This window comes from Nerophis lumbriciformis, linkage group LG32 (genome assembly GCF_033978685.3).
Source record: "Nerophis lumbriciformis linkage group LG32, RoL_Nlum_v2.1, whole genome shotgun sequence".
NCBI lineage: Eukaryota > Metazoa > Chordata > Actinopteri > Syngnathiformes > Syngnathidae > Nerophis > Nerophis lumbriciformis.
Genome location: NC_084579.2, coordinates 17,147,751 through 17,172,906, shown reverse-complemented (window position 1 = coordinate 17,172,906; position 25,156 = coordinate 17,147,751). Strand labels below are relative to the sequence as shown.

The window sequence follows — 25,156 nt, the reverse complement described above, 5'->3', positions numbered from 1 at the left end:
ATCCAAACTTGTCTGTATCTCGTCAACGCAGTCAGGTTTTATATTGGAGAAGAAATTCAGTATGCAAAGTCTGTGAAGGCTCATCGTCCCCCATTCAAATGGCGCATTATCAACGGCTTTCATCTCTTAAGTGTCCGAGATGGTGTAAGCTGTTTTTTCAGAAAAAATAAGCCCATTAATACATTTTAAATGCTTTGATCACTGCGGTACTTCTCCGAAAATAATACTCATTCATTTTTGCGCTTACCCAAGACTAAAAGTAAACAAACAACATGTTTTTTTTCCCACAATACTGTAAATCAGACCTGGGCAAATTAAGGCCTGGTTAAGCTTTTCAATCTGGCCCGCCGGACATTCCCCAATTTTTTTTTATAGATGTTTAAGATGGAAAGTGTAGCTGCCATTATGATGTGCAGTGATGTTTTCTAATGACCATAAGTCTTGAACGGTACTAAGTATTTCAATGGTTGGAATCTTTACTTTTGGATGATATACTAGTTACTATGGTAATGTAATTAGTTACTATGGTCATCTAATTAGTTACTATGGTCATCTAATTAGTTACTATGGTAATCAACGTCACAGCAGCTCAGATGAGGCACCAAGCAATGTGTAGGAAGCGTTTGCAAAGACGCGGAAGGAGATTTTCACAACAAAGTTCTAAAGCTTATTGATATAACAGATATATCAGATTGTAGGTTGGTTTATTTTGTACCCTTCGAGTTCATATTTCACTGTTTGTTGCATTTTTGTTGTTTGTAAAACATGTCGATCGAAAGCGGGTGTGCCATTCATATTTTGTCAATATTCAGTGTTTTATCGTTCATAGACAAAAAATAAATTCCATTACGTTTTTTAAGGCGGTCTGTCATGAAGTTTTTAGCATTCAATCAGACATTATTGTGAGGTTTTGTATTAGTGTTCCTAAAAATAGATATACCGACCCCCAGACACATGTTTTTCTCTAATTGTGGCCCCTGAGTAAAAATAATTGCCCAGGCCTGTCTTACAGTATATCAAAAATAATATTGAGCAAAATCTAATTGAAATTTTGTCAATGTGGCCCTCCAGCAGTGCTCGGGTTGCTCATGCGGCCCCCGGTAAAAATTAATTGCCCACCCCTGCTGTAAATGGTAAATGGATTATACTTGTATAGCGTTTTTCTACCTTCAAGGTACTCAAAGCACTTTGACACTATTTCCACATTCAACAATTCACACACACATTCACACACTGAGGGAGCTGCCATGCAAGGCCCTAACCACGACCCATCAGGAGCAAGAGTGAAGTGTCTTGCCCAAGGACATAACGGACTTGACTAGAACGGCCGTTGCTGTCGGCTGTTTGTTGCCTGCAGAAGGCTACCTTAGCTGACGCTAACAACTTACTAAATGCTACGTGTGTAACTGAATAAAACATGCTTTGATTCACACTTACCAGTCTGAAAATTCTGTGAACACAACATGTACCAGGTGATGGCGTTAAGTCATGTTTGATTGTCTCACGGCTGCTATCCAGGCTATTCACCTTATTCTCTTTTTTAGCTTCATAACCTGACTTCTTTTGGCTTTGCTTTCACGCTGGAAAAATCTCACCAAATCCAAATCCACGATTGTGGCAGTTAATGATGCCGCACGTTCGCGCCATGTTTTGAATTTGTTAAAGAAAATCAACTAAGTTGTGGACGGCGTGGCTCTCGGTTGGTAAAGCGGCTGTGCCCGCAAGTTGAGGGTTCTAGGTTTGATTCCAGATTCCGTCATCCTAGTCATTGCCAGCCAGTGTGTCCTTGAGCCAGACACTTTACCCACTTGCTCCCAGTGCCACCCGCACTGGTTTAAATGTAGCTTAAAGGGGAACATTATCACCAGACCTATGTAAGCGTCAATATATACCTTGATGTTGCAGAAAAAAGACCATATATTTTTTTAACCGATTTCCGAACTCTAAATGGGTGAATTTTGGCAAATTAAACGCCTTTCTATTACGTGACGTCACATCGGGAAGCAATCCGCCATTTTCTCAAACATATTACAAACACCGAGTCAAATTAGCTCTGTTATTTTCCGTTTTTTCGACTGTCTTCCGTACCTTGGAGACATCATGCCTCGTCGGTGTGTTGTCGGAGGGTGTAACAACACGAACAGGGACGGATTCAAGTTGCACCAGTGGCCCAAAGATGCAAAAGTGGCAAGAAATTGGACGTTTGTTCCGCACACTTTACCGACGAAAGCTATGCTACGACAGAGATGGCAAGAATGTGTGGATATCCTGCGACACTCAAAGCAGATGCATTTCCAACGATAAAGTCAAAGAAATCTGCCGCCAGACCCCCAGGAAAAGAGAGCGGATGAGAGTATGTCTACAGAATATATTAATTGATGAAAACTGGGCTGTCTGCACTCTCAAAGTGCATGTTGTTGCCAAATGTATTTCATATGCTGTAAACCTAGTTCATAGTTGTTCGTTTCCTTTAATGCCAAACAAACACATACCAATCGTTGGTTAGAAGGCGATCGCCGAATTCGTCCTCGCTTTCTCCCGTGTCGCTGGCTGTCGTGTCGTTTTCGTCGGTTTCGCTTGCATACGGTTCAAACCGATATGGCTCAATAGTTTCAGTTTCTTCTTCAATTTCGTTTTCGCTACCTGCCTCCACACTATAACCATCCGTTTCAATACATGCGTAATCTGTTGAATCGCTTAAACCGCTGAAATCCGAGTCTGAATCCGAGCTAATGTCGCAATAAACTTGCTGTTCTATCCGCCATGTTTGTTTGTACCGGCATCACTATGTGACGTCACAGGAAAATGGACGGGTGTATATAACGATGGTTAAAATCAGGCACTTTGAAGCTTTTTTTAGGGATATTGCGTGATGGGTAAAATTTTGAAAAAAACTTCGAAAAATAAAATAAGCCACTGGGAACTGATTTTTAATGGTTTTACCCTTCTGAAATTGTGATAATGTTCCCCTTTAAAGATGTCAATAATGGGTATCACTATGTAAAGACTCTAGATAAAAAAGTGCTGTATAAATATAATTCAATTCAATTTAACTGGCGGCCCAGGGACCAAATCTGACCCGGGAATGACATCATACCGGCCCCCAAGTTCAGTTGAAGACTTGATAGACACACTTTTTTGCACAAGAGTGCTCCTGTTCTATAGAGGAACTTGGACCACTGTCAACCCATTGGCACATAACACTCTAAACTTGGGATTTACATAACTGAGGCATTCATCAAGGCTCCCTTATAAGTCCTCTCCTGATTGGCACTCACAAATATTTGTTTTTAATGTGATTATTGGAACTACCATATTTTTCGGAGTATAAGTCGCTCTGGAGTATAAGTTGCACCGGCAGAAAAGGCATAATAAAGAGGGAAAAAAACATATATAAGTCGCACTGGAGTATAAGTCGCATTTTCTGGGGAAATTTATTTGATAAAACCCAACACCAAGAATAGGCATTTGAAAGGCAATTTAAAATAAATAAAGAATAGTGAACAACAGGCTGAATAAGTGTACGTTATATGACGCATAAATAACCAACTGAGAACGTGCCTGGTATGTTAACGTAACATATTATGGTAAGAGTCATTCAAATAACTATAACATATAGAACATGCTATACGTTTACCAAACAATCTGTCACTCCTAAGCGCTAAATCCGATGAAATCTTATACGTCTAGTCTCTTACGTGAATGAGCTAAATAATATTATTTGATATTTTACGGTAATGTGTTAATAATTTCACACATAAGTCGCTCCTGAGTGTAAGTCGCACCCCCGGCCAAACTATGAAAAAAACTGCGACTTATAGTCCGACAAATACGGTAAGGTGTTTGTCGAAGCTTGTTTACTTTAGTAGTCATTTTGTCAACTTCTTTAGTTATACTAGTTGTCTTTATCAAAGTTTCATTTTAGGTCCTCTCTTTTTCATCTTAAGGCTATTCAACTGGTGACCCGTGAGTTCAGTTAAAAAAACTTGAGAGACTCACATATTTGCAGCAGATTTTTAACAACATCAGAGTGCTGCCAAAGAGATGACCTTTGACTAGCTTTTTTGCCGAAAGTCCAGCAGAGCGCTCCTATAATTCTGACTAATAGAATAGACCAAAATCAAATGTCTACAGTAGAGGATGCTGGTTCTCAGGAATATACAAAATAAAACTAATAGTGAATGGAGAATTCTGGTTCCATACTCCTTAGCTTTCTGGAAATGTGGCCCCCAAAACAATTTAGTTGACCATCCCTGCTGTTTATGGTTTTGCTGCTACTTAAACCTTATTTACCAGAGTGCACAAATCGAGGGGATCAATAAAGTTCAATTGCATGGCAATGTATGGCATGCCATGAGAACATGTGCATAACATAGGACATAACATGAGATAAAAATGATCAGAAATTCAACACTCCAAAGGGCCATATTTTTTCCAGTATACAAATATTTGAGAAACTTAATTCAATTATGCTTCAATGGGTCGTTTATTGTCCAACCAATGATATACCTACAATGTCAATTGGAATTCCCAATAATGATTTTAAGTCTGTAAGAACTTGTGAATATGACATAATAACTGTGATGACAATCTGTAGCCAAAGGTCATGCCTTGTCTTGGTTTTGTTATAATTCACCTATGTTTAATGTTTAGTTATATTCTCAGCGCTCCTTTCTTCCCTTCCTTACCTTTTTCGTTGCTGAGTGTACGCAACTGTTGAAGTTCTAGGTTGCTAGCCAAGTGCTCCAATCTACGTTTATTATGCTTTGCTAAGTTTCTTCCGAGCGGGACGTTTCCTTTATATTTTGCCTCGTTTAAGGATTAAAATACTTTTCTTACCTGCACGCTGCTTCTGGCTCTGCATTTTGAGATCACAGACATCACCACCATGCCATTACATGACACAAACCTCATTTAACACTATTTTGCTCAGCAATATCGTCACCGAGTTGGTTCTTACATTTCAATATACTTATCTGATAGAGTAGGTTTATGACTTGGCATGAGTAAAGTCCAGGTTTTGTCCAAATATAGCGAGCTACAATATAATTTGGTGTTTACATGTCACTGTCAGGAGGTATATTATTTAATAAATGCATGACATTTTTCACGAGATAAATCATATTGAATGCTTCCAGGTGTTGCGTTTTGCGTAAATGTACTGTTTTGCCACAATAAATGTACATATGAAAGTGATGACGTCATGATGTGCGTTATTGGATGTGGTAACTTACGGACCTGGCATACTGAAATGAAAAACTTCATTCAAAACCATTCTGTCCACAAGTATAAATATTGTTATGGAATATAAGCGCTTGTTATAGATTAATGACCTGACATGGGAAAAGTAAGGATCAACTTTTTTTAATGCTACGAGGTACCACATGTTCCCCCCACAGCTAATATAGACAGCATACACATTGTTTACATTTTGAGATCAGAATGTATGTTCTTCTGTAATTTGTACAACATGAAGTGAAAAAATTCATGTGGAACCTCATTAAACAGTATCCTCTTGAGAGCCAGCGTCCTCTGCAGTTGACGTTTGTATTTTGCATAACAGAGCTATTTTTTTTAACCTTTAAATGTGTAGCTCTGACTAAAGAAATGCCGCATAAATAAACACGCAGATCACGCGCTTTGTGTAAATAAGTGCATATAAAATAATTTAAAATTAGTTAATTAGTGAGTGTTTTGTATGAATTATTCCAAGCCTTTTCCTGCTCTGTCACTGATAAGTATATAATGACAAATGTCCCCAGACATTCACAAAATCCCCCAAACCTGCAATATTCTTCTTTGCAGGGAACATTTGTTTTTGGTTTATTTCTTTTTTCAGAGTTACACATAGATACAAAAATAAAAAATAGCCCTGTTATGCAAAACATAAATGTCCACTGGCTTTTCAGAACGGTGTAGCAATTGAAGACACTGAGAAACCTGCTCAGTTGTCTTGTGTTTAGAGTGTCCGCCCTGAGATCAATAGTTCGTGAGTTCATACCCCGGCCGAGTCATACCAAAGACTATAAAAATGGGACCCATTACCTCACTGCTTGGCACTCAGCATCAAGGGTTGGAATTGGGGGTTAAATCACCAAAATGATTCCCGAGCGCGGCCACCGCTGCTGCTCACTGCTCCCCTCACCTCCCAGGGAGTGAAACAAGGGGATGGGTCAAACACAGAGAGTAATTTCACCACACCTAGTGTGCGTGTGACTATCAGTGGTACTTTAACTTTAATATTGTCCTCTGTATTGTTTACAAATATACATCTGACCGCGCGGTTGGTCATCCTCTCTTAATATACAATCTTAGATCTTTAGCCGTACTAACTCCAGGCACTTCTAGACTCCAGAAATTAACAAAGTGACACAATGAACTCCACTTTGCCATTCATTCAATCAGAAATGTGCTGTCAACATAACGTCAAATTATATTGACGTAACTGCTGTATGGTTTAACTTGAATGAAACTGAATTAAAACACTGTCTTGGTGGACGGTGACTGGATGTCTTTGTCGTGTTGAATTTTATTCCCGCGACAGACAGTGCTTCCACTGCTGCAGGAGCGAGCATGGATTCAAAAGGGTGGAGCTAAACGTTCCGTGTTAAATCAGTTAGAATATAAATAAAATTAAAAAAAAAGTGGATTGTTGACAATATCACGCTGATTGTCAAAGATCTTTGTGTTACCCACCTTGCATAAGAGACGAACGTGCTAGCTACCGAGCTGAAACCCCAGCTATCAACCTGGTAATCAACAGTGCTCTTAAAGGGAAACTGCACTTTTTTGGAATTCTACCTATCATTCACAATCCCCATGTTAGACAAGATCTCATATGTTTTTCTCTTTTTTGTGTATTCTAATTTGTAATATTCGACTCATAGACGACTAACAGGGCAGGTTTTGATACATTTGATAAATTCTGCCTACAAAGCACTTTAAAAAACGTACAAAAAGCTCCGACAACATTCTATATGCAGTGCATGCTTTAAGTATATATGTAATGTAGTAACAGGCTTATTTATAATAACATGTCATATTTATGCATCCTGGTCATTTTAAGCATTACGGCAGCGCATTGATCTTAACATAGCATCACAATGTTCCCTATTCCCTTAACAACCACAACAACAACAACAACAACTACTGATCATGAGAGCTAAACACGATTATTTTCGGACAAATGATGATCCAGAACCTTATATTTTTGAGCCTGAATATACAGAGGATGAGCTACAAGTTTTAGATGCTGAGTGATAAGCAGGTCCAAATACCAAGCATCATGTAGCAGTAGTGCAGCTTTTCGTGTCGATTCTCCTGATGTCTGCGGGGCTAAATTTAATTTCAAATTTTACCAACTTCTCTGTTTATGGTCACAACCTTCTACTTTACAAGTGTGAGGCATGACTTATAATTATTGATGTCCGATTTTGCCGATATTCGATATTCCGATATTGTCCAACTCTTTAATTATCGATACCGATATCAACTGATGTACACAGTCGTGGAATTAACACATTATTAGGCCTAATTTGGACAACCAGGTATGGTGAAGATAAGGTACTTTTAAAAAAAATTAATAAAATAAAATAAGATAAATAAATTAAAAACATTTTCTTGAATTAAAAAGAAAGTAAAACAATATAAAAACAGTTACATTGAAACTAGTAATTAATGAAAATTAGTCAAATTAACTGTTAAAGGTTAGTACTATTAGTGGACCAGCAGCACGCACAATCATGTGTGCTTACGGACTGTATCCCTTGCAGACTGTATTGATATATATTGACATATAATGTAGGAACCAGAATATTAATAACAGAAAGAAACAACCCTTTTGTGTGAATGAGTGTAAATGGGGGAGGAAGGTTTTTTGGGTTGGTGCACTAATTGTAAGTGTATCTTGTGTTTTTATGTTGATTTAATAAATAAATAAAAAACCGATGCCGATAATAAAAAAAATGATACCGATAATTTCCGATATTGCATTTTAACGCATTTATCGGCCGATAATATCGGCCTATAAATGCGATAATTCTACTTATAATGTAGAATTACCTTTTACCAACTCGGAGACGATGCAGCAGCTCAGTATGCCAATACTGCAGTAACTGGTTACAGTACCTCTCTGTGATAAATGCGCCGCTAAAAGTAGTTCTTTGGCGTTCGCTCTTATAAGAACAATGTCACTAATACTTGGTTAATATGCAGGTCACTGCAAAACTTCAACATAAACATCAACTATCATCAAAAACATAACAAAAATGTCAGCAACTGATCAAACTATAAGCCTGTGAACCCATGTACTTGCTGCACACACACAAACACACACACACACACACACACATACACACACATACACACACACACACACACACACACACCTGCACACGGGCACACACACACCCGCCGCGGCCCTCACCACCTCATCTTTTGCCACCGGTGGGTTTGCTACTGAGGTTTGTTATCATGGGCCATCTTCTCTCCGTAGTTGCTTCTCTTTGGCCAATTTTTGCTTGTGAGATTCGCTCTCAAATGTCCTTTTGTTATTGTGCAAAGAAGCTGTTTGCAGTTAATGGTATTCGAATGAGCAGCAATTTTTATGACACATCCACCCTCTTCCTTGTCCGACACATGGAGCAAATGCAAGCTAGGAGACGGACACGCACATTCAGCGAAAGGGTACAAAAACACAATTTGAAAAAGGTCTGTCAAATCTGTCCAATTTGTGAGTGAAAACACCGGAACTGGCAACCGGAAGATAGCTGCAACCGGGGCATTTGTTTGCCTTCTCGCTAACGTCTGTTGTTTTTTTTTTTGCAGACGACAGTCTGATGTTTTATCATGTCAGATCCAAGCCTGTTGTCTCCGTAGGGATACTTTCCTGAATAAATCTGTCAAACCGGAGCATCATTCAAGGAGAAGTCGTTGCACGAAGTGCAAAAATGAGTGGGAGGAAAAGTAGAGTTGATGCACAGAAAGCTGTATTTATTTACATAATTGTAGAACAATTTTAAGCAGTGACACTGTTTCTGTAGCCATTGCAGTACTGATTATTGTGGCCCAAAAAAGAAATTACAATGCAGCAAAAAACTACTATTCCAAGTGTGGAGCTGAGGTCAGAGCTTTTAACCGCGGCCGAGAATGACAACACCAGTTCAAAACTTGGGAGGCAACCATTTTTGCAGCAATTTCTTAAAAACACTAGTGTTGTGCAGAGGAACTTGAACCATTGCAAAAACATTGGCAGATCCTTGCATTGACTTTTTGACCTTGCTAGCAAACCTCGAACACTGAGGTCTAAACTTGTGATTTACATAACTGAGGCATTCCTAAAGGCATCACTTTAAGTCCTTTCCTTTTTCTTAATGTGATTTATGTAACTAAGGTGTTGCTGAAGCTTGTTTACTTTAGTTGTCGCGGGTTCAAGTTCTTTAGCTATACTAGTAGTGTTCCTTAAGCTTCCATGTTAGGCGCTCTCTTTTTTATCAGTTCGACTATTCAACTTGTGGCCCCTAGAGTTGAGTTCGGAAAAAATATTTGTTGAAGATGCTTATAAACATTTGAGTGCTGTCATAGATTTAATTTTTTACAGTCGGTCCTTAGAACAGTAGAGCGATCCTTTAAATCAGGGGTCTCAAACTCAATTTACCTGGGGGCCACTGGATGCAGAAACTGGGTGAGGCTGGGCCGAAAGAAAAAAATCTAACATGCACTTTTTAATGAATTCACCTTCTTTCGCCCGATTGTAGCTGAGATAGGCTCCAGCGCCCCCCGCGACCCCAAAGGGAATAAGCGGTAGAAAATGGATGGATGGATGGATGAATGGCTATCTTGCCCTAGCAACATACTTGCCAACCCTCCCGATTATTCCGGGAGACTCCCGAATTTCAGTGCCCCTCCCGAAAATCTGCCGCGGCAACCATTCTCCCGAGTTTGTCCCGATTTTCCCCCAGACAACAATATTAAGGGCGTGCCATGATAGCACTGCCTTTAGCATGTTCTACAACCTGTCGTCGCGTCCGCTTTTTCACCATACAAAGAGCGTGCCGGCCCAGTCACATGTTGTATGAGGCTTCTGCAGACACACGTAAGTGACTGCAAGACATACTCGATCAACAGCCATACATGTCACACTGAGGGTGGCCGTAAAACAACTTTAACACTGTTACAAATATGGCCACACTGAGAACCCACACCAATCAAGAATGACAAACACATTTCGGGAGAACAGCCGCACCGTAACGCAACATAAACACAACAGAACAAATACCCAGAATTCCATGCAGCCCTAACTCTTCCGGGCTACAATATACACCCCCGCTACCACCAAACCCCGCCCCCCCCCCTACCCACCCACCTGAACCGACGCACGGAGGGGGTGGGGGGGTTTGGTGGTAGCGGGGGTGTATATTGTAGCCCGGAAGAGTTAGGGCTGCATGGGATTCTGGGTATTTGTTCTGTTGTGTTTATGTTGTGTTACGGTGCGGATGTTCTCCCGAAATGTGTTTGTCATTCCTGTTTGGCGTGGGTTCACAGTGTGGCGCATATTTGTAACAGTGTTAAAGTTGTTTATACGACCACCCTCAGTGTGACCTGTATGGCTGTTGATCAAGTATGTCTTGCAGTCACTTATGTGTGTGTTCAGAAGCCAAATACAACATGTGACTGGGCTGGCACGCTGTTTGTACAGGTTGTAGAGGGCGCTAAAGGCAGTGCCATCACGGCACGCCCTTAATATTGTTGTTTGGGTGAAAATCGGCAGACATTCGAGAGAATGGTTGCCCTGAAATCGGGAGTCTCTCGGAAAAATCAGGAGGGTTGGCAAGTATGACGCTGTCAAGCGCCATTCATATAAAACTCGCGGGCCGCACTAACTTTAAATTTTCATATTGAGGTGCGGGCCGCAAAATAACGATTGCGGCCCGTGGGCCGCGTGTCTGAGACCCCTGCTTTAAATAGATTGAAATAGATCCAAGGTTTCTCATTGTCATCCCATTGGGTTGAGTTTTTTCTTGCCCTGATGTGGGATCTGAGCCGAGGATGTCGTTGTGGCTTGTGCAGCCCATTGAGACACTCGTGATTGAGGGCTATATAAGTAAACTTTGATTGATTGATTGATTGAAATACGCCAATAGTAAATGTCCACTGTAGAGGACGCTGGTTCTCAGGAATATAGAAAATAAGACTAATAGTAAAGGGGACAAGTCCGGCCCCCCGGTCCTATCTGAAAATGTGGCCCCCAAACAAATGTAGTTAAATACCCCTAGCAAAATCGGCAGAAACGGCCATTTCTGCATGGAAGTAGAGCAACGTACACATTTAAATGTTTTGTCTTGAAAACCTTTTCATCATGCCAACAATGCTCTGTGACGTTCCGTGGGCTTACTTAACAGCTGCACCATGGACTCGTTTTAAAAAAAAAAAACCTCGTCGTTGGAGTTTGAACATTTTTCCTTCTGGTCTCTGTGCATCTGCGTTGCCCCCCCACCTCCAACCTCATTGCCTTACATCAAACTGACAATCAGCAACCAGCCGTAAACACGCACCCCTCTCATGAAATGGGAAATGGAAGCGGATAAAGAGGACAGAGGATGGAATAGTCCTCCATACCTCATTTACCAGCAAACCGCTTAGCGAGGCCATTGGCATTTCCGGGGTCAGGAGGGCAAAACAAATGTTGTTCATATTCTATGGTGGTCTCGTAAAAATGTGACACATGCCCATACACACACACCCGTACACGCATACAAACACAATTTGCAATCATCGCGATTTACGAGCCAGACCTCTCAGGTGACTGTCATGGAAAGTTGATTCTGTCAGGGCAGAACAAGAGAAAAATGCCTTTATGGTCGTGGCTATTGAACAAGAGACAAGTGAGGGAGAGAGAGGCAGAATAACAGGAAACCAGCCTTGACCTCTAGGGTGAAGGGAGGGATGGCGCGATGGAGATGGAGACAGACAAGCTGCCGCAGAAGAGTAGAGAGTTTTTTTTTCCACAAATGACACAACTGACCTGAATTATTTTTAGTCCGAGATGTGAAATTCTGTAAGTAATGACTTTATTGTCATTAGTTTATGACTAGGCTTGGTTTCCACTGGCGAAGAGCACATGTCACATGTGTAAGGACTAATTTTGACAATTTTTTATAGTTGAGCTATGTCATAGTCCTGTTTCCACCCTGAAGTGCGCTTCAATTCTACAGTATACGGGATCCGTTTTTTTTTTTACGGTTTACATTGTAATGGGTTTTCAAGTTACCTGTGCCAAACTGTCCCACTTTTGTTGGGGTTGCAGTACGGTATGATTAACTTGTTTAAAGTGAGGTTTGTCCATTGGTCGACAAACTTTTGTGTGGTCTTCTTTTCACTTATGTGGAATTGACTAGATTGATGTTGAACCAATTGAGGCAACGCATAGTGCACTACTTGTCTGCAACCAGCTAGGGCAGGCCTGGGCAATTATTTTCACTCGAGGGGCCAAATTTGCAGAAAAAAATGTGTCTGGGGGCCGGTATATATGATTTTTAGGAACACGAATACAAAACCTCACAATAATGTCTAACTGAATGCTAAAAATGTTATGACAGACTGTCTGAAAAAACGGAATGGAATTAAACATTTTTTTACTGAATGAGACACCCAGAATGTACATGAAAATAAAGAATGTGGGATTTACAATATTAACTATGAACGATAAAACACTGAATATTGACAACATATGAAAGTCACACCCCCATCGACATATTTTACAATAGCGGTATAGCTCGGTTGGTAGAGTGGCCGTGCCAGCAACTTGAGGGTTCCAGGTTCGATCCCAGCTTCTGCCATCCTAGTCACTGCCGTTGTGTCCTTGGGCAATACACTTTACCCACCTGCTCCCAGTGCCACCCACATTGGTTTAAATGTAACTTAGATATTGGGTTTCACTATGTAAAGTGCTTTGAGTCACTAGAGAAAAGCGCTATATAAATATAATTCACTTCACTTCACTTCACAATCAAGTGAAACGCAACAAAAATGCAACAAACAGCGAAAGAAATTATTTGGGAATGTCCGGCGGGCCAGATTGAAAAGCTTAACCCGGGGATTTATTTTGCCCAGGTCTGGGCTAGGGTCATGTTGTTTTACAGTCATTAGTTCCTGGCCTGACGGTGGTTAACCTAAATCAAATATTTTAATACAATAGTTACACATCTGTCTACGACCTTCTAATTACATTTTTAATATCATTAAAGCCCTCCAAAAATGAAATAACACCCATATTGTCAACTTTACACTAATTTCACCCAAAATAGCTGCCTTGAGTGTGTTCTACTGTAGATTACAGGACTCTCTAGTAGCCTAGAGGATCGTCCAAGCATTCTTGCTATGGCCGTCTAAAACACGACTACGATATGGAAATACTTCATCACATCATGGGTAATTCCTCTAAGTTAGAACTGGGCTTCCATTTGCTGAAACTGCGGCCGTAAATTTTGCTGCAAAAACGTGGTCAATTTGATAGACGCAGCTACGATCATTTGTTGTTAGCATTGCATGTTGTCCGTCGTTGTCATTCCACATAGCTCACGCCAAAAGATATGTTATTGATGTCGAAAATGAAATGCATCTTGAAATAACCAAGTTCATCTCCACTTTGCCCAGACAGCTGCTGATAGCTGATAGCAATCTTTATCAGTCTGATGTGCTGTGCCAAGTCTGATGCTACTTTTTATGACATTGCTCGGGCCAAAGTCTCATCAATATGGAGATGAAGCATGAATCGAAGATTAAGTTCAATCAAAAAGTTGTTATGCCAAAAGTTGGTCAACTTGATTCTCGCGGTGAAGATAGCTCCAAGAACCATGTCGTTGTTAGCATTGTTCACCCTTAACCCGTAAATGAAACTCCTGCTTGGTGAATATCTTTAACAATAGCCACAACGCCACAACATAATAATAGAAAATAAGACAAATATTCACTGTAATGCATACATAAGACTTCATTTAACACCCAATTTATGCCAAAAACAACACAAATTATATATATATGGTAACACTTTAATATGGGGAACATATTCACCATTTATTAGTTGCTTATTAAAGTAACAAATACTTAATTTAGAGTTATTTGGACACTAGGGGAACATATAAGGGTTAGGGTTACTAATAAGGAATAATTCTGGTGTGTTTGAGGGAAGACTCTTACTTAATGGCTTCCTGTTTGTATAATAAGGCCATGCAGATTGAGGCATTAAGTACTTAGTAATGACTAATTAAGAGCCAATATGTTTCTAATTTGCATGTTAATAAGCAACTAATTAATGGTGAATATATGTTCTCCATACTAAAGTGTTACCATGTGTATATATATATATATATATATATATATATATATATATATATATATATATATATATATATATATATGTATATGTATATATATATATATATATATATATATATATGTATATATATATATGTGTATATACATATACATATATATGTATATATATATATATATGTATATGTGTATATATATATATATATATATGTATATGTATATGTATATGTATATATATATATATATATATGTATATATATATATATATATATATATATATATATATATATATATATATATATATATATATATATATATATATATATATATATATATATTAGGGCTGTCAAACCATAAAAATATTTAATTGCAATTAATCGCATTGTTCATAGTTAACTCAAAATTAATCACGATGAATCACAGATATACATAATTTTTCATCATTAATAAGTGTACCCTAGACAGATCATTTTCAAGTTTTAACACTATGAACGGACAATTAATTTGCTTTAATGAAATGTATTTTAAATTTTATGCCTTTTTAAACAGCTCAACATGGAAAGGATCAACATGATATAATGACAATAATAATTAAAAAAATGCCTTCTGTGTGTCGGTGTCTTGCCAGATTTTGTATTTTGTAGAAATACATAATTTGTATTCTTGCTTTAGGAGCACTTGCATTCCGAGGAGGAGCTACACTGCCACGTTTAAATAAATGTTTCACGCATAAGTAACACAAAATGTGAATTGTTATGATCATGTTTTGAATTTCGAAGATGTTTGGTAATATCCATCCATCTATTTTCTACCCCTTGTCCTTTTTGGAGTCGTGGGGGGGCTTGAGCCAAGTTTCGGTCGGTGCCAAAAAAAAAAGTACCGTATCTGGTGCCCTTCCCTTTTGACTAAGCATGATCGTAGTGTAAGACATTTTTATTTTGTAAACGTAGTTAAACCGGATGTATAGCTCAACGCTTTTATTTTGAAGCCGGAAACGGGATTAGCTTGAGAAAGTGTCTTGATGTCGGATCGACTGTTTGCTTTGAAAAAAGTCTCCTTTTGACTTCCTGCCGACCGTCTTTAATTTCTGTTGAGCTTTTATGTCGTCTTACTTACTAAATCAGTCACAGTACCAATCTATATACATTATGTTATCACTGCACTTTAACTGTAATCTGAACACAGAAGTGAAGCACCACCCACCGAACGACGCGCCCAGCAGGTGTTTTTCTGCAAGAATGAGTCCTTTTCTCAAGGCGAAAAAGAGTCCTTTCTTCTTGGAAAACAACTTGCCATGGCTTTGGACCTAATATTTCCATAAGATAGCCTTTCCTTTGTCCATTTCTGCTCGCTTGTGGCTCATCAGTAGCACGTGAACTGCAGCCAAGTTCCCCCCACTACGGCTTTGCCCGAGAATCAAACAGGATGCGTGTGTGTTAATCGGCCGTTAAAAAAATGAGTGCCGTTGTAGTGAGGGACAACTTTAATTTGTTGTCTCAAGAAGTCCAAGACTACGTCAGCTACAGGAAATACTCCAGGCATCATTATTCTTGTCAATACAACTATGACATTCAAACTGGAGCTCATAAAATTCAGAGAGGTTTAACCATCTATTGAAAATGTTATTAAGAAATGACTGTTAGGAAATTTCGTCAAGTTACTATTGGCTATTGGGAAAGGACTTTGCGCTGTTATTGTCTGATTTTTTTTTTTTTTTTTAGAAGTAATGTCACGACTACTATTCGCGTTGGTTGTATTTTTATCGGTTTTTTTTTTTATATGCAAAATACTATATCATGCTATTTATGTATCCATCCTACCTACACACATGTATACCACAGCTTAGTAGACCAAATTGAACTGAACTGTGCAATAGTGTCCTTAGACCAGGGGTCGGCAACCCGCGGCTCTAGAGCCGTATGCGGCTCTCTAGCGCCGCTCTAGTGGCTCTCTGGAGCTTTTTCAAAAAATGTATGAAATGGAAAAAGATGAGGGGAAAAAAATCTATTTTTGTTTTAATATGGTTTCTGTAGGAGGACAAACATGACACAAACCTCCCCAATTGTTACAAAGCACACTGTTTACATTAAACATGCTTCACTGATTCGAGTATTTGGCGAGCGCCGTTTTGTCCTACTAATTTTGGCAGTCCTTGAACTCACCGTAGTTTGTTTACATGTATAACTTTCTCCGACTTTCTAGGACGTATTTTATGCCACTTCTTTTTCTGTCTCATTTTGTCCACCAAACTTTTAAGGTTGTGCATGAAAAGTGAGTTTTATTGATGTTATTGACTTGTGTGGAGTGCTAATCAGACATATTTGGTCACTGCATGACTGCAAGCTACTCGATGCTAACAGGCTATTTAGGCTAGCTATATGTACATATTGCAACATTATGCCTCATTTGTAGCTATATTTGAGGTCATTTAGTTTCCTTTAAGTCCTCTTAATTCCATGACACACTATCTGTATGTAATATGGCTTTTAATTTTTTGCGGCTCCAGACAGATTTGTTTTTGTATTTTTGGTCCAATATGGCTCTTTCAACATTTTGGGTTGCCGACCCCTGCCTTAGACATACAGTACCTAAGTCTTGTGAAATATGTGTTTTTTACATTTTTCAACTGGCGGCTCGTGGACCAAATCCAGCCCGGGAATGACACTATACCGCCCAGCCAGTACAGTTCATAACTTGGAAGACAACAATTTCGTAAAAACAGTAGTGTTCCTTGTATAGTGAAACCTGGACCAGAAACACATTGCATTGACAGTGTAACCTCCACTATAGAAAACACTTGTATTTTGAATAACAGGGCTATTTTCTTCTGAAATTTGTAACCGATAATAGGTATAGACCAAAACAAATGTCCGTGCACTGCAGAGGATGCTGGTTCTTTAAGTAAGAGTAATAGTGAAGGTAAAAGTACAGCCTCCTGGTCCTTTAAATTTCTAAAAATGTGGCTGACAGAGCAGTTTAGTTGAATAGCCTTGGTGTAAACTGACTTTTTTACCCCTTCTGAATCTGTGTTGCCTTTGCCATTATTTTACTGACAAATCCACCACATGGTGGTGCTGTTATCAAATCTTTAAGTTTGACCCTAATATGTAAGATTGACCTGACATTTCTCACAAATCTCAATGGCCTCTAAAATTCACCCGCTGTAACTTTAGGGTGCTTAGCCGAATCACCACGAGATTTGGTACACGGCTTTAGTGGACTGACTAAAAACCTGAACAACAACACGGGCTCCATCAATCAAAACGTTTTGTCAGGGGTTATGGCTGGGAGTTGGCAACCAATTGTCAATGAGTCAATAACTGTTTTGAAATGTTAATATATCTTTTAGGATATTTGTATTACATGTGTGCAAAGCATTTTGGGTACTGCCTATAGGGTGCCCTAAGTTCTTTCACAGTATGAGGAGAAAATCCAATGTTGTAGTCCTTCATTAATACACATTCATACCATTTGGGGATCTGAGTCAAGAATGAAGCAAGCCTATTGATTGGCTTGGAAAAGTTGTCAAGACTAACCGTTTGTAGCTTTTTCTGTATTCGCACTATTCTTTTGAGGAAGTTGTTACTGGGAAATTATGTTCACGCAAAATCAGTTGTAACCAATACCAATGTAACACAGGAGCATGGACAAATGCCGCCCCGGTCACAACAGGCATTTTAAAATCCATGACAGTCCGGGCCAGATTGATTCGTCCTCCAGAGACACCCGGGTCTCCAGGTTAAACAACGGCTCTGATGGATGACTCCGGCCGGCTATCCTGACACGTTTGATAAACGTGGACCAGGCGATTTGTTTTTAAACAACGGTGTCCTAGCCTAGTGGATGATGCTCCCGCAGTGACAACAAGTTAAGACCTTTTAGACTATTGCATCTACCTGGATAAAATTACCTGTTAACCTGTAATGCCCTCAGCAAAGTACAGACATCCAACAGGGATAATCAATTAATGGTTAATAGTGGCAGAATCCTCCCTACTAGCATATACTATACATTCATGGATGTTTTTTAATGGTTTTGCAATAATTTCTTTCATTGAAAAACTAATGGGAGTTGGCATAAGTTGGTCAAACTGTTGCAATACTAAAACTGTACTGAAAACATTTTATATTATTCAGCAGTGAAATTGCAAGTCAAACATGTTAAAAAAATGTAAAAAAATATTTTTGTGCTTTTAACTTGGACTGCCACATAAGTGGAAAAAATAAAAAGTTAATAATTTGATAGCAAGTGACAACAAGCATAGCAACTAGCCATGCAACAAAAAATTATTATTATTATTATTTTTTTTACAAAAATGTTAACTTTGAGCTGTTCGAATTTTGAGTTACCTTTGTATGGCAGAAAATAATTTGACGTGTTCCTTCGTAAATTGTTTTTTTCGTAAATTAAAAACAATTTCACTTCTGCCCTGTAGGTGGAGTGTATTTTGTTCGGTTGTTGGATCAGTGCTTTTCAGCATATGTGAATTTTTTTTATTAACTTAGTGAAAAAAAAGCATAAATTGCTGACAAGTGACAACATGTATAACAGCTACCCGCATTTTTGTGCAACTTTTCAAGGGATTTTTGAGTAATTTACGACCAAAGTGTTTGGATTTTGAGGTACCGCTATACAAAAAAGGAAAATCGTGAACTTTTTTTTAAAGTAATAAACACAAACAAGACCTCACTTGACTCCTCTTGGGGATTATAATATGTATTTACTTCTTTATTTTTGTAAATATGTTTATGGTTTGAGTTTTTGTATTTTATAATTATTTTAACGCAAACTGTAACATAAGTATGAAAATAAGATGACCATTTTATTACGAGTTACAGCACATATTGCAGCTAACTGACGTCATGCATGCGTTCGATCTTTTGGGTGTTCCATTTTTGAAGTACCACTGTTCTGAGCAGGAAATAGTTTGTAAACTGAGCTGTGCATGAAAATGTAAAGAAGTACACATTTGAACGTTTTCACTTCTGTCCTTTAGGCAGTGGTAATATGCATTCTGTTCTGTTTTTCGAAGAAGTGTACCTTTGTTTTGGCTGCGTCTTGTAATTGTATGTTTTAAATGTTATCGCTAACAGTAGAAAGAAGCTAACTAATAATCTAATAACGAGTGATACTTATAGCGACTAGTCAGGTGGCGTCACGCAGGATGGCAATTTTTTGTGCGACTTTCAAGTGGTGTAGTTACCGTATTTACCGCACCGGTATGTAAACTGGACCCAATAAATTTTAGAGCAAAAGCAAAACAATTGCTTTCCATATATTAAAGGGGAACATTATCACCAGACCTATGTAAGCGTCAATATATACCTTGATGTTGCAGAAAAAAGACCATATATTTTTTTAACCGATTTCCGAACTCTAAATGGGTGAATTTTGGCGAATTAAACGCCTTTCTAATATTCGCTCTCGGAGCGATGACGTCACAACGTGGCGTCACATCGGGAAGCAATCCGCCATTTTCTCAAACACCGAGTCAAATCAGCTATGTTATTTTCCGTTTTTTCGACTGTTTTCCGTACCTTGGAGACATCATGCCTCGTCGGTGTGTTGTCGGAGGGTGTAACAACACGAACAGGGACGGATTCAAGTTGCACCAGTGGCCCAAAGATGCGAAAGTGGCAAGAAATTAGACGTTTGTTCCGCACACTTTACCGACGAAAGCTATGCTACGACAGAGATGGAAAGAATGTGTGGATATCCTGCGACACTCACAGCAGATGCATTTCCAACGATAAAGTCAAAAAAATCTGCCGCCAGACCCCCATTGAATCTGCCGGAGTGTGTGAGCAATTCAGGGACAAAGGACCTCGGTAGCACGGCAAGCAATGGCGGCAGTTTGTTCCCGCAGACGAGCGAGCTAAACCCCCTATCGACCCTAGCTTCCCTGGCCTGCTGACATCAACTCCAAAACTGGACAGATCAGCTTTCAGGAAAAGAGCGCGGATGAGGGTATGTCTCCAGAATATATTAATTGATGAAAATTGGGCTGTCTGCACTCTCAAAGTGCATGTTGTTGCCAAATGTATTTCATGTGCTGTAAACCTAGTTCATAGTTGTTAGTTTCCTTTAATGCCAAACAAACACATACCAATCGTTGGTTAGAAGGCGATCGCCGAATTCGTCCTCGCTTTCTCCCGTGTCGCTGGCTGTCGTGTCGTTTTCGTCGGTTTCGTTTGCATACGGTTCAAACCGATATGGCTCAATAGCTTCAGTTTCTTCTTCAATTTCGTTTTCGCTACCTGCCTCCACACTACAACCATCCGTTTCAATACATTCGTAATCTGTTGAATCGCTTAAGCCGCTGAAATCCGAGTCTAAATCCGAGCTAATGTCGCTATAGCTTGCTGTTCTTTCCGCCATGTTTGTTTGTGTTGGCTTCACTATGTGACGTCACAGGAAAATGGACGGGTGTTTGTAACGATGGTTAAAATCAGGCACTTTGAAGCTTTTTTTAGGGATATTGCGTGATGGGTAAAATTTTGAAAAAAACTTCGAAAAATATAATAAGCCACTGGGAACTGATTTCTAATGGTTTTAACCATTCTGAAATTGTGATAATGTTCCCCTTTAACCGCACCAAACTATAGGCCGCAGATACATACGTTTTGGAATGAGTTATTTACGCAGAAAGATTTTGTAAATGTTTATTTATGTACCTTAGTTGTTTCCAAACCGTGTCTGTAACACGCACGGCTGATCGAACAAAACAGAAGTCATTGCCATGGACCCACGAGCTGTGGAAGCGAGCTCTCTAATCTGCAAAACAGACTCAATAAGTCCACGCTGATGTTTTGGTGAATTTACGAAACTAAAACAGTAAAAAAAGAATGCCATTGTAAGTTAATATTACTAACAAAGACACTCATAAATGTGTTGGCATATAAGCTAATGCTCACGATGCTAGCTTCATTACATTACGATAGCACGTACAACAATGCATGAAAACACTCCAACAGACATCACACATGGGATGGGTTAGTAAATAAGAATTGATTTAGGTACACTGTAAAACTTACAAATGTTGCTTGGAGTGATGAATGAAGAATCCACTCCAGTAGGAATGCTCTGGACGGCTAGAAGGCACTTGTACTTCGGCTTGAAAGCTCAGTCTAAACAGAAGGCCAATGCAACAAACTCGTCCAAAAGATTGCGTCATAGCACAAACAATAACACCCCTAATCAGTGTCTTTGCTTGTTTTTAAAAAAAACAAACTATTTGCGTAATGGCCGTCAGCGAAGAAAAATCCAGAACGTAGCGGCACCGTTTTATAAGCCGCAGGGTGCAAAGGGTAGGTATAAGCTGGAATTTACGGCAAGTAAATATACAAAATACTTGTTTTATTTTTTTTACATTTTTAATAGTATGTAAACTTATTCAACTTTTAATGTGAATAGTTTAGTTTTACGTCTGACTAGCAGGTTGCAGTTGAATGTGTTACTTTCTGTTTTCCCTTTCCTCCATTTCATCTGTTAAGTGGCAAAGTCACGTTTGTGTAATGCAAAAACTTGACAAAAAGCGGTGTTCAATTAGCACCTAACGCACACGACCTGTTTGCTCTCGATGTCTTCCAGCCTCAAGCCCGACATGTGATCCTGTGAAGCTCAGCGACAATTCCCAGAACTACGTGAGGGAGATGCAAATAGGCTGTTGGACCAGCTTCATTGGACAAGACAAGGCCGAGGTCCACATCCTGAACCTGAACTTTGCTGCCACGGTAAGAATGTCATGGTTATGCAAATGTTGCTAATTTATGCAAATGCATTACAAGTGAAAATGCCAGAGACTATAAAGTTAAGGTCTGGGTACAAAGAATCATGAACGTTTTTGCCTACTTTTTTTAAACTGCGGGATCACCTTATGCAATTAAATTTGTCACACATTGCTATTTTTTTTTTTTTTTTTTTTCAATACACCACCTGTCCGATATCACCAACGGATGATTATCTTCTGCAGACATGATATGGCCCAGGTTCACCTAAAATGAGGGGGCCCAGTATTAAAACTTCCTCGCACCATATATTTTTCTCTCATGGAATCTGCCATTCACAAGTGTAGTATAATCAAATTGTAAATTTATGTGAATCATTGGTCAGATTTGAATGCAGGACAGCATATGAATGTGTCAAGAAAAAGGCTGCAGACATCATGTCATACTGTATATGTCATACAGTGACACAGTGAGCATCCCTTCAGAGAATATATTCCAATTTGGGCCACATAAAATTATTTTGTGGAGCACACTTAGCATATTTTATAACCCAAACAGTTAGGGGTGTAACGGTACACAGACATTTCGGTTCGGTACGTACCTCGGTTTAGAGGTCACGGTTCGGTTCATTTTCGGTACAGTAAGAAAACAACAAAATCTAAATTTTTTTGGTTATTTATTTACCAAATTTGTAAACAATGGCATTACATACACATACACACATGGTCCATTGCCAGGGTTAATGTGGTCAACATATATAAAATAAAAAATAAATAAGATAAGGCTCAGAATGGTTTCTTAACAAAACCTTTCTACATATAAAGTGCTTTTTTTGTTTGATTGAGACTTTTATTATTAGATTGCACAGTACAGTACATATTCCGTACAATTGACCACTAAATCGTAACACCCCAATAAGTTTTTCAACATTAAACTGCCTCAAGTTGTTGCTCAGATTAAATAAAATGACAAAACTTTTCTTCTACATATAAAAAGTGCAACATTAAACAGTTTCAAGTCAACTCAGCCTCAGATTAACTTTTCTTTCCCCCTCCCCAGCCTGGCTAACTTGGCAGTAAGAGGATATATGGGCTTATTGTTCTTCCACCATAGAAGTGGGTCAAAATCTAGTTCTTTATGCAATATGGACTTATATCTGCTGCTATAAAAACATTTGTTATTGCTTTAGCCCTGCCTGACTCGCCGAGGAGAGGCTGCTTGAATACGGTGGTGACGCTTCAAATGGGTTAGCATGTGTTATGAGAGTAGCGTATGTGTGTGTGTGGCCCTTTAATATGTGACAGCATGTGAGGTGAGTGTGTGGGCGAGCGAGGTGAGGGAGCGGTAGCTTGAGTGCGGGGAGTGGCTAGTGTTTTGTTGGATTAGCTGTGTGCAAGACCTCAGTAAAGCCACGATTTGCAACTAATTGCCGGACTCGTCATTTACCCTGGAGTCCGGAGCTGTGGAGACCCACTGCCGGTTAGAGTGAAGTGTTGCCCCCGAGAATACAACGGCCCTGGAGGAGTGTCTCCCCTGCGCTCCTCGACTACGGTCTGGGAGCCGGAAGCAGAAAAGGTGCAACACATGTTTGACGTGTTGTCAGAAGCAGCTGCTGAACAATGTCGGCAAACCTCCGTCCTCCATTGTTGTATCGCGCAGCCAAAGTGTTCCCAAACGGGAGATCTTAACGAGGCAGGAGGGTCTTCCAGCCCTGGCTTTTACATGTTGTCCTAGCCCGGTCGCTGCTAGCATGTGTACTCGTTCGGTACACCTCCGAACCGAACTGAAACCCCCGTACCGAAACGGTTTAATACAAATACACGTACCGTTACACCCCTACAAACAGTTTATTTTCTCGTAGTAACTATCTTAGCAGGGTTTACGGACCTTTGCACCTCCCCTTTAAAGGGGAACATTATCACAATTTCAGAAGGGTTAAATCCATTAAAAATCAGTTCCCAGTGGCTTATTTTATTTTTTGAAGTTTTTTTCTAAATTTTGCCCATCACGCAATATCCCTAAAAAAAGCTTCAAAGTGCCTGATTTTAACCATCATTATATACACCCGTCCATTTTCCTGTGACGTCACATAGTGATGCCAACACAAACAAACAAACATGGCGCATAGAACAGCAAGCTATAGCGACATTAGCTCGGATTCAGACTCGGATTTCAGCGGCTTAAGCGATTCAACAGATTACGCATGTATTGAAACGGATGGTTGTAGTGTGGAGGCAGGTAGCGAAAACGAAATTGAAGAAGAAACTGAAGCTATTGAGCCATATCGGTTTGAACCGTAGGCAAGCGAAACCGACGAAAACGACACGACAGCCAGCGACACGGGAGAAAGCGAGGACGAATTCGGCGATCGCCTTCTAACCAACGATTGGTATGTGTTTGTTTGGCATTAAAGGAAACTAACAACTATGAACTAGGTTTACAGCATATGAAATACATTTGGCAACAACATGCACTTTGAGAGTGCAGACAGCCCAATTTTCATCAATTAATATATTCTGTAGACATACCCTCATCCGCTCTCTTTTCCTGAAAGCTGATCTGTCCAGTTTTGGAGTTGATGTCAGCAGGCCAGGGAAGCTAGGGTCGATATTCTTCTCTTGATCATCTTCGGTGGCATAAGGGACGGTGTGAGCCAAGACATCCAGGGGGTTTAGCTCGCTCGTCTGCGGGAACAAACTACCGCCATTGCTTGCCGTGCTACCGTGGTCCTTTGTCCCTGAATTGCTCACACACTCCGGCAGATTCAATGGGGGTCTGGCGGCAGATTTCTTTGACTTTATCGTTGGAAATGCATCTGCTTTGAGTGTCGCAGGATATCCACACATTCTTGCCATCTCTGTCGTAGCGTAGCTTTCGTCAGTAAAGTGTGCGGAACAAACGTCCAATTTCTTGCCACTTTCGCATCTTTGGGCCACTGGTGCAACTTGAATCCGTCCCTGTTCGTGTTGTTACACCCTCCGACAACACACCGACGAGGCATGATGTCTCCAAGGTACGGAAAACAGTCGAAAAAACGGAAAATAACAGAACTGATTTGACTCGGTGTTTGAGTAAATGGCGGATTGCTTCCCGATGTG

General features: G+C 39.6%; 1 protein-coding gene across 1 annotated transcript in view; it reads left to right on the top strand.

Moving 5' to 3' along the window:
* Window positions 1-25,156, top strand: part of eng (endoglin) — a 106,651-nt gene that overhangs the window by 23,033 nt on the left and 58,462 nt on the right. The window contains exon 3 of the mRNA XM_061926712.2: window positions 21,922-22,064. Within this exon, the coding sequence (XP_061782696.1) occupies window positions 21,922-22,064 (143 nt within the window). The remainder of the gene's footprint in view (window positions 1-21,921; window positions 22,065-25,156) is intronic.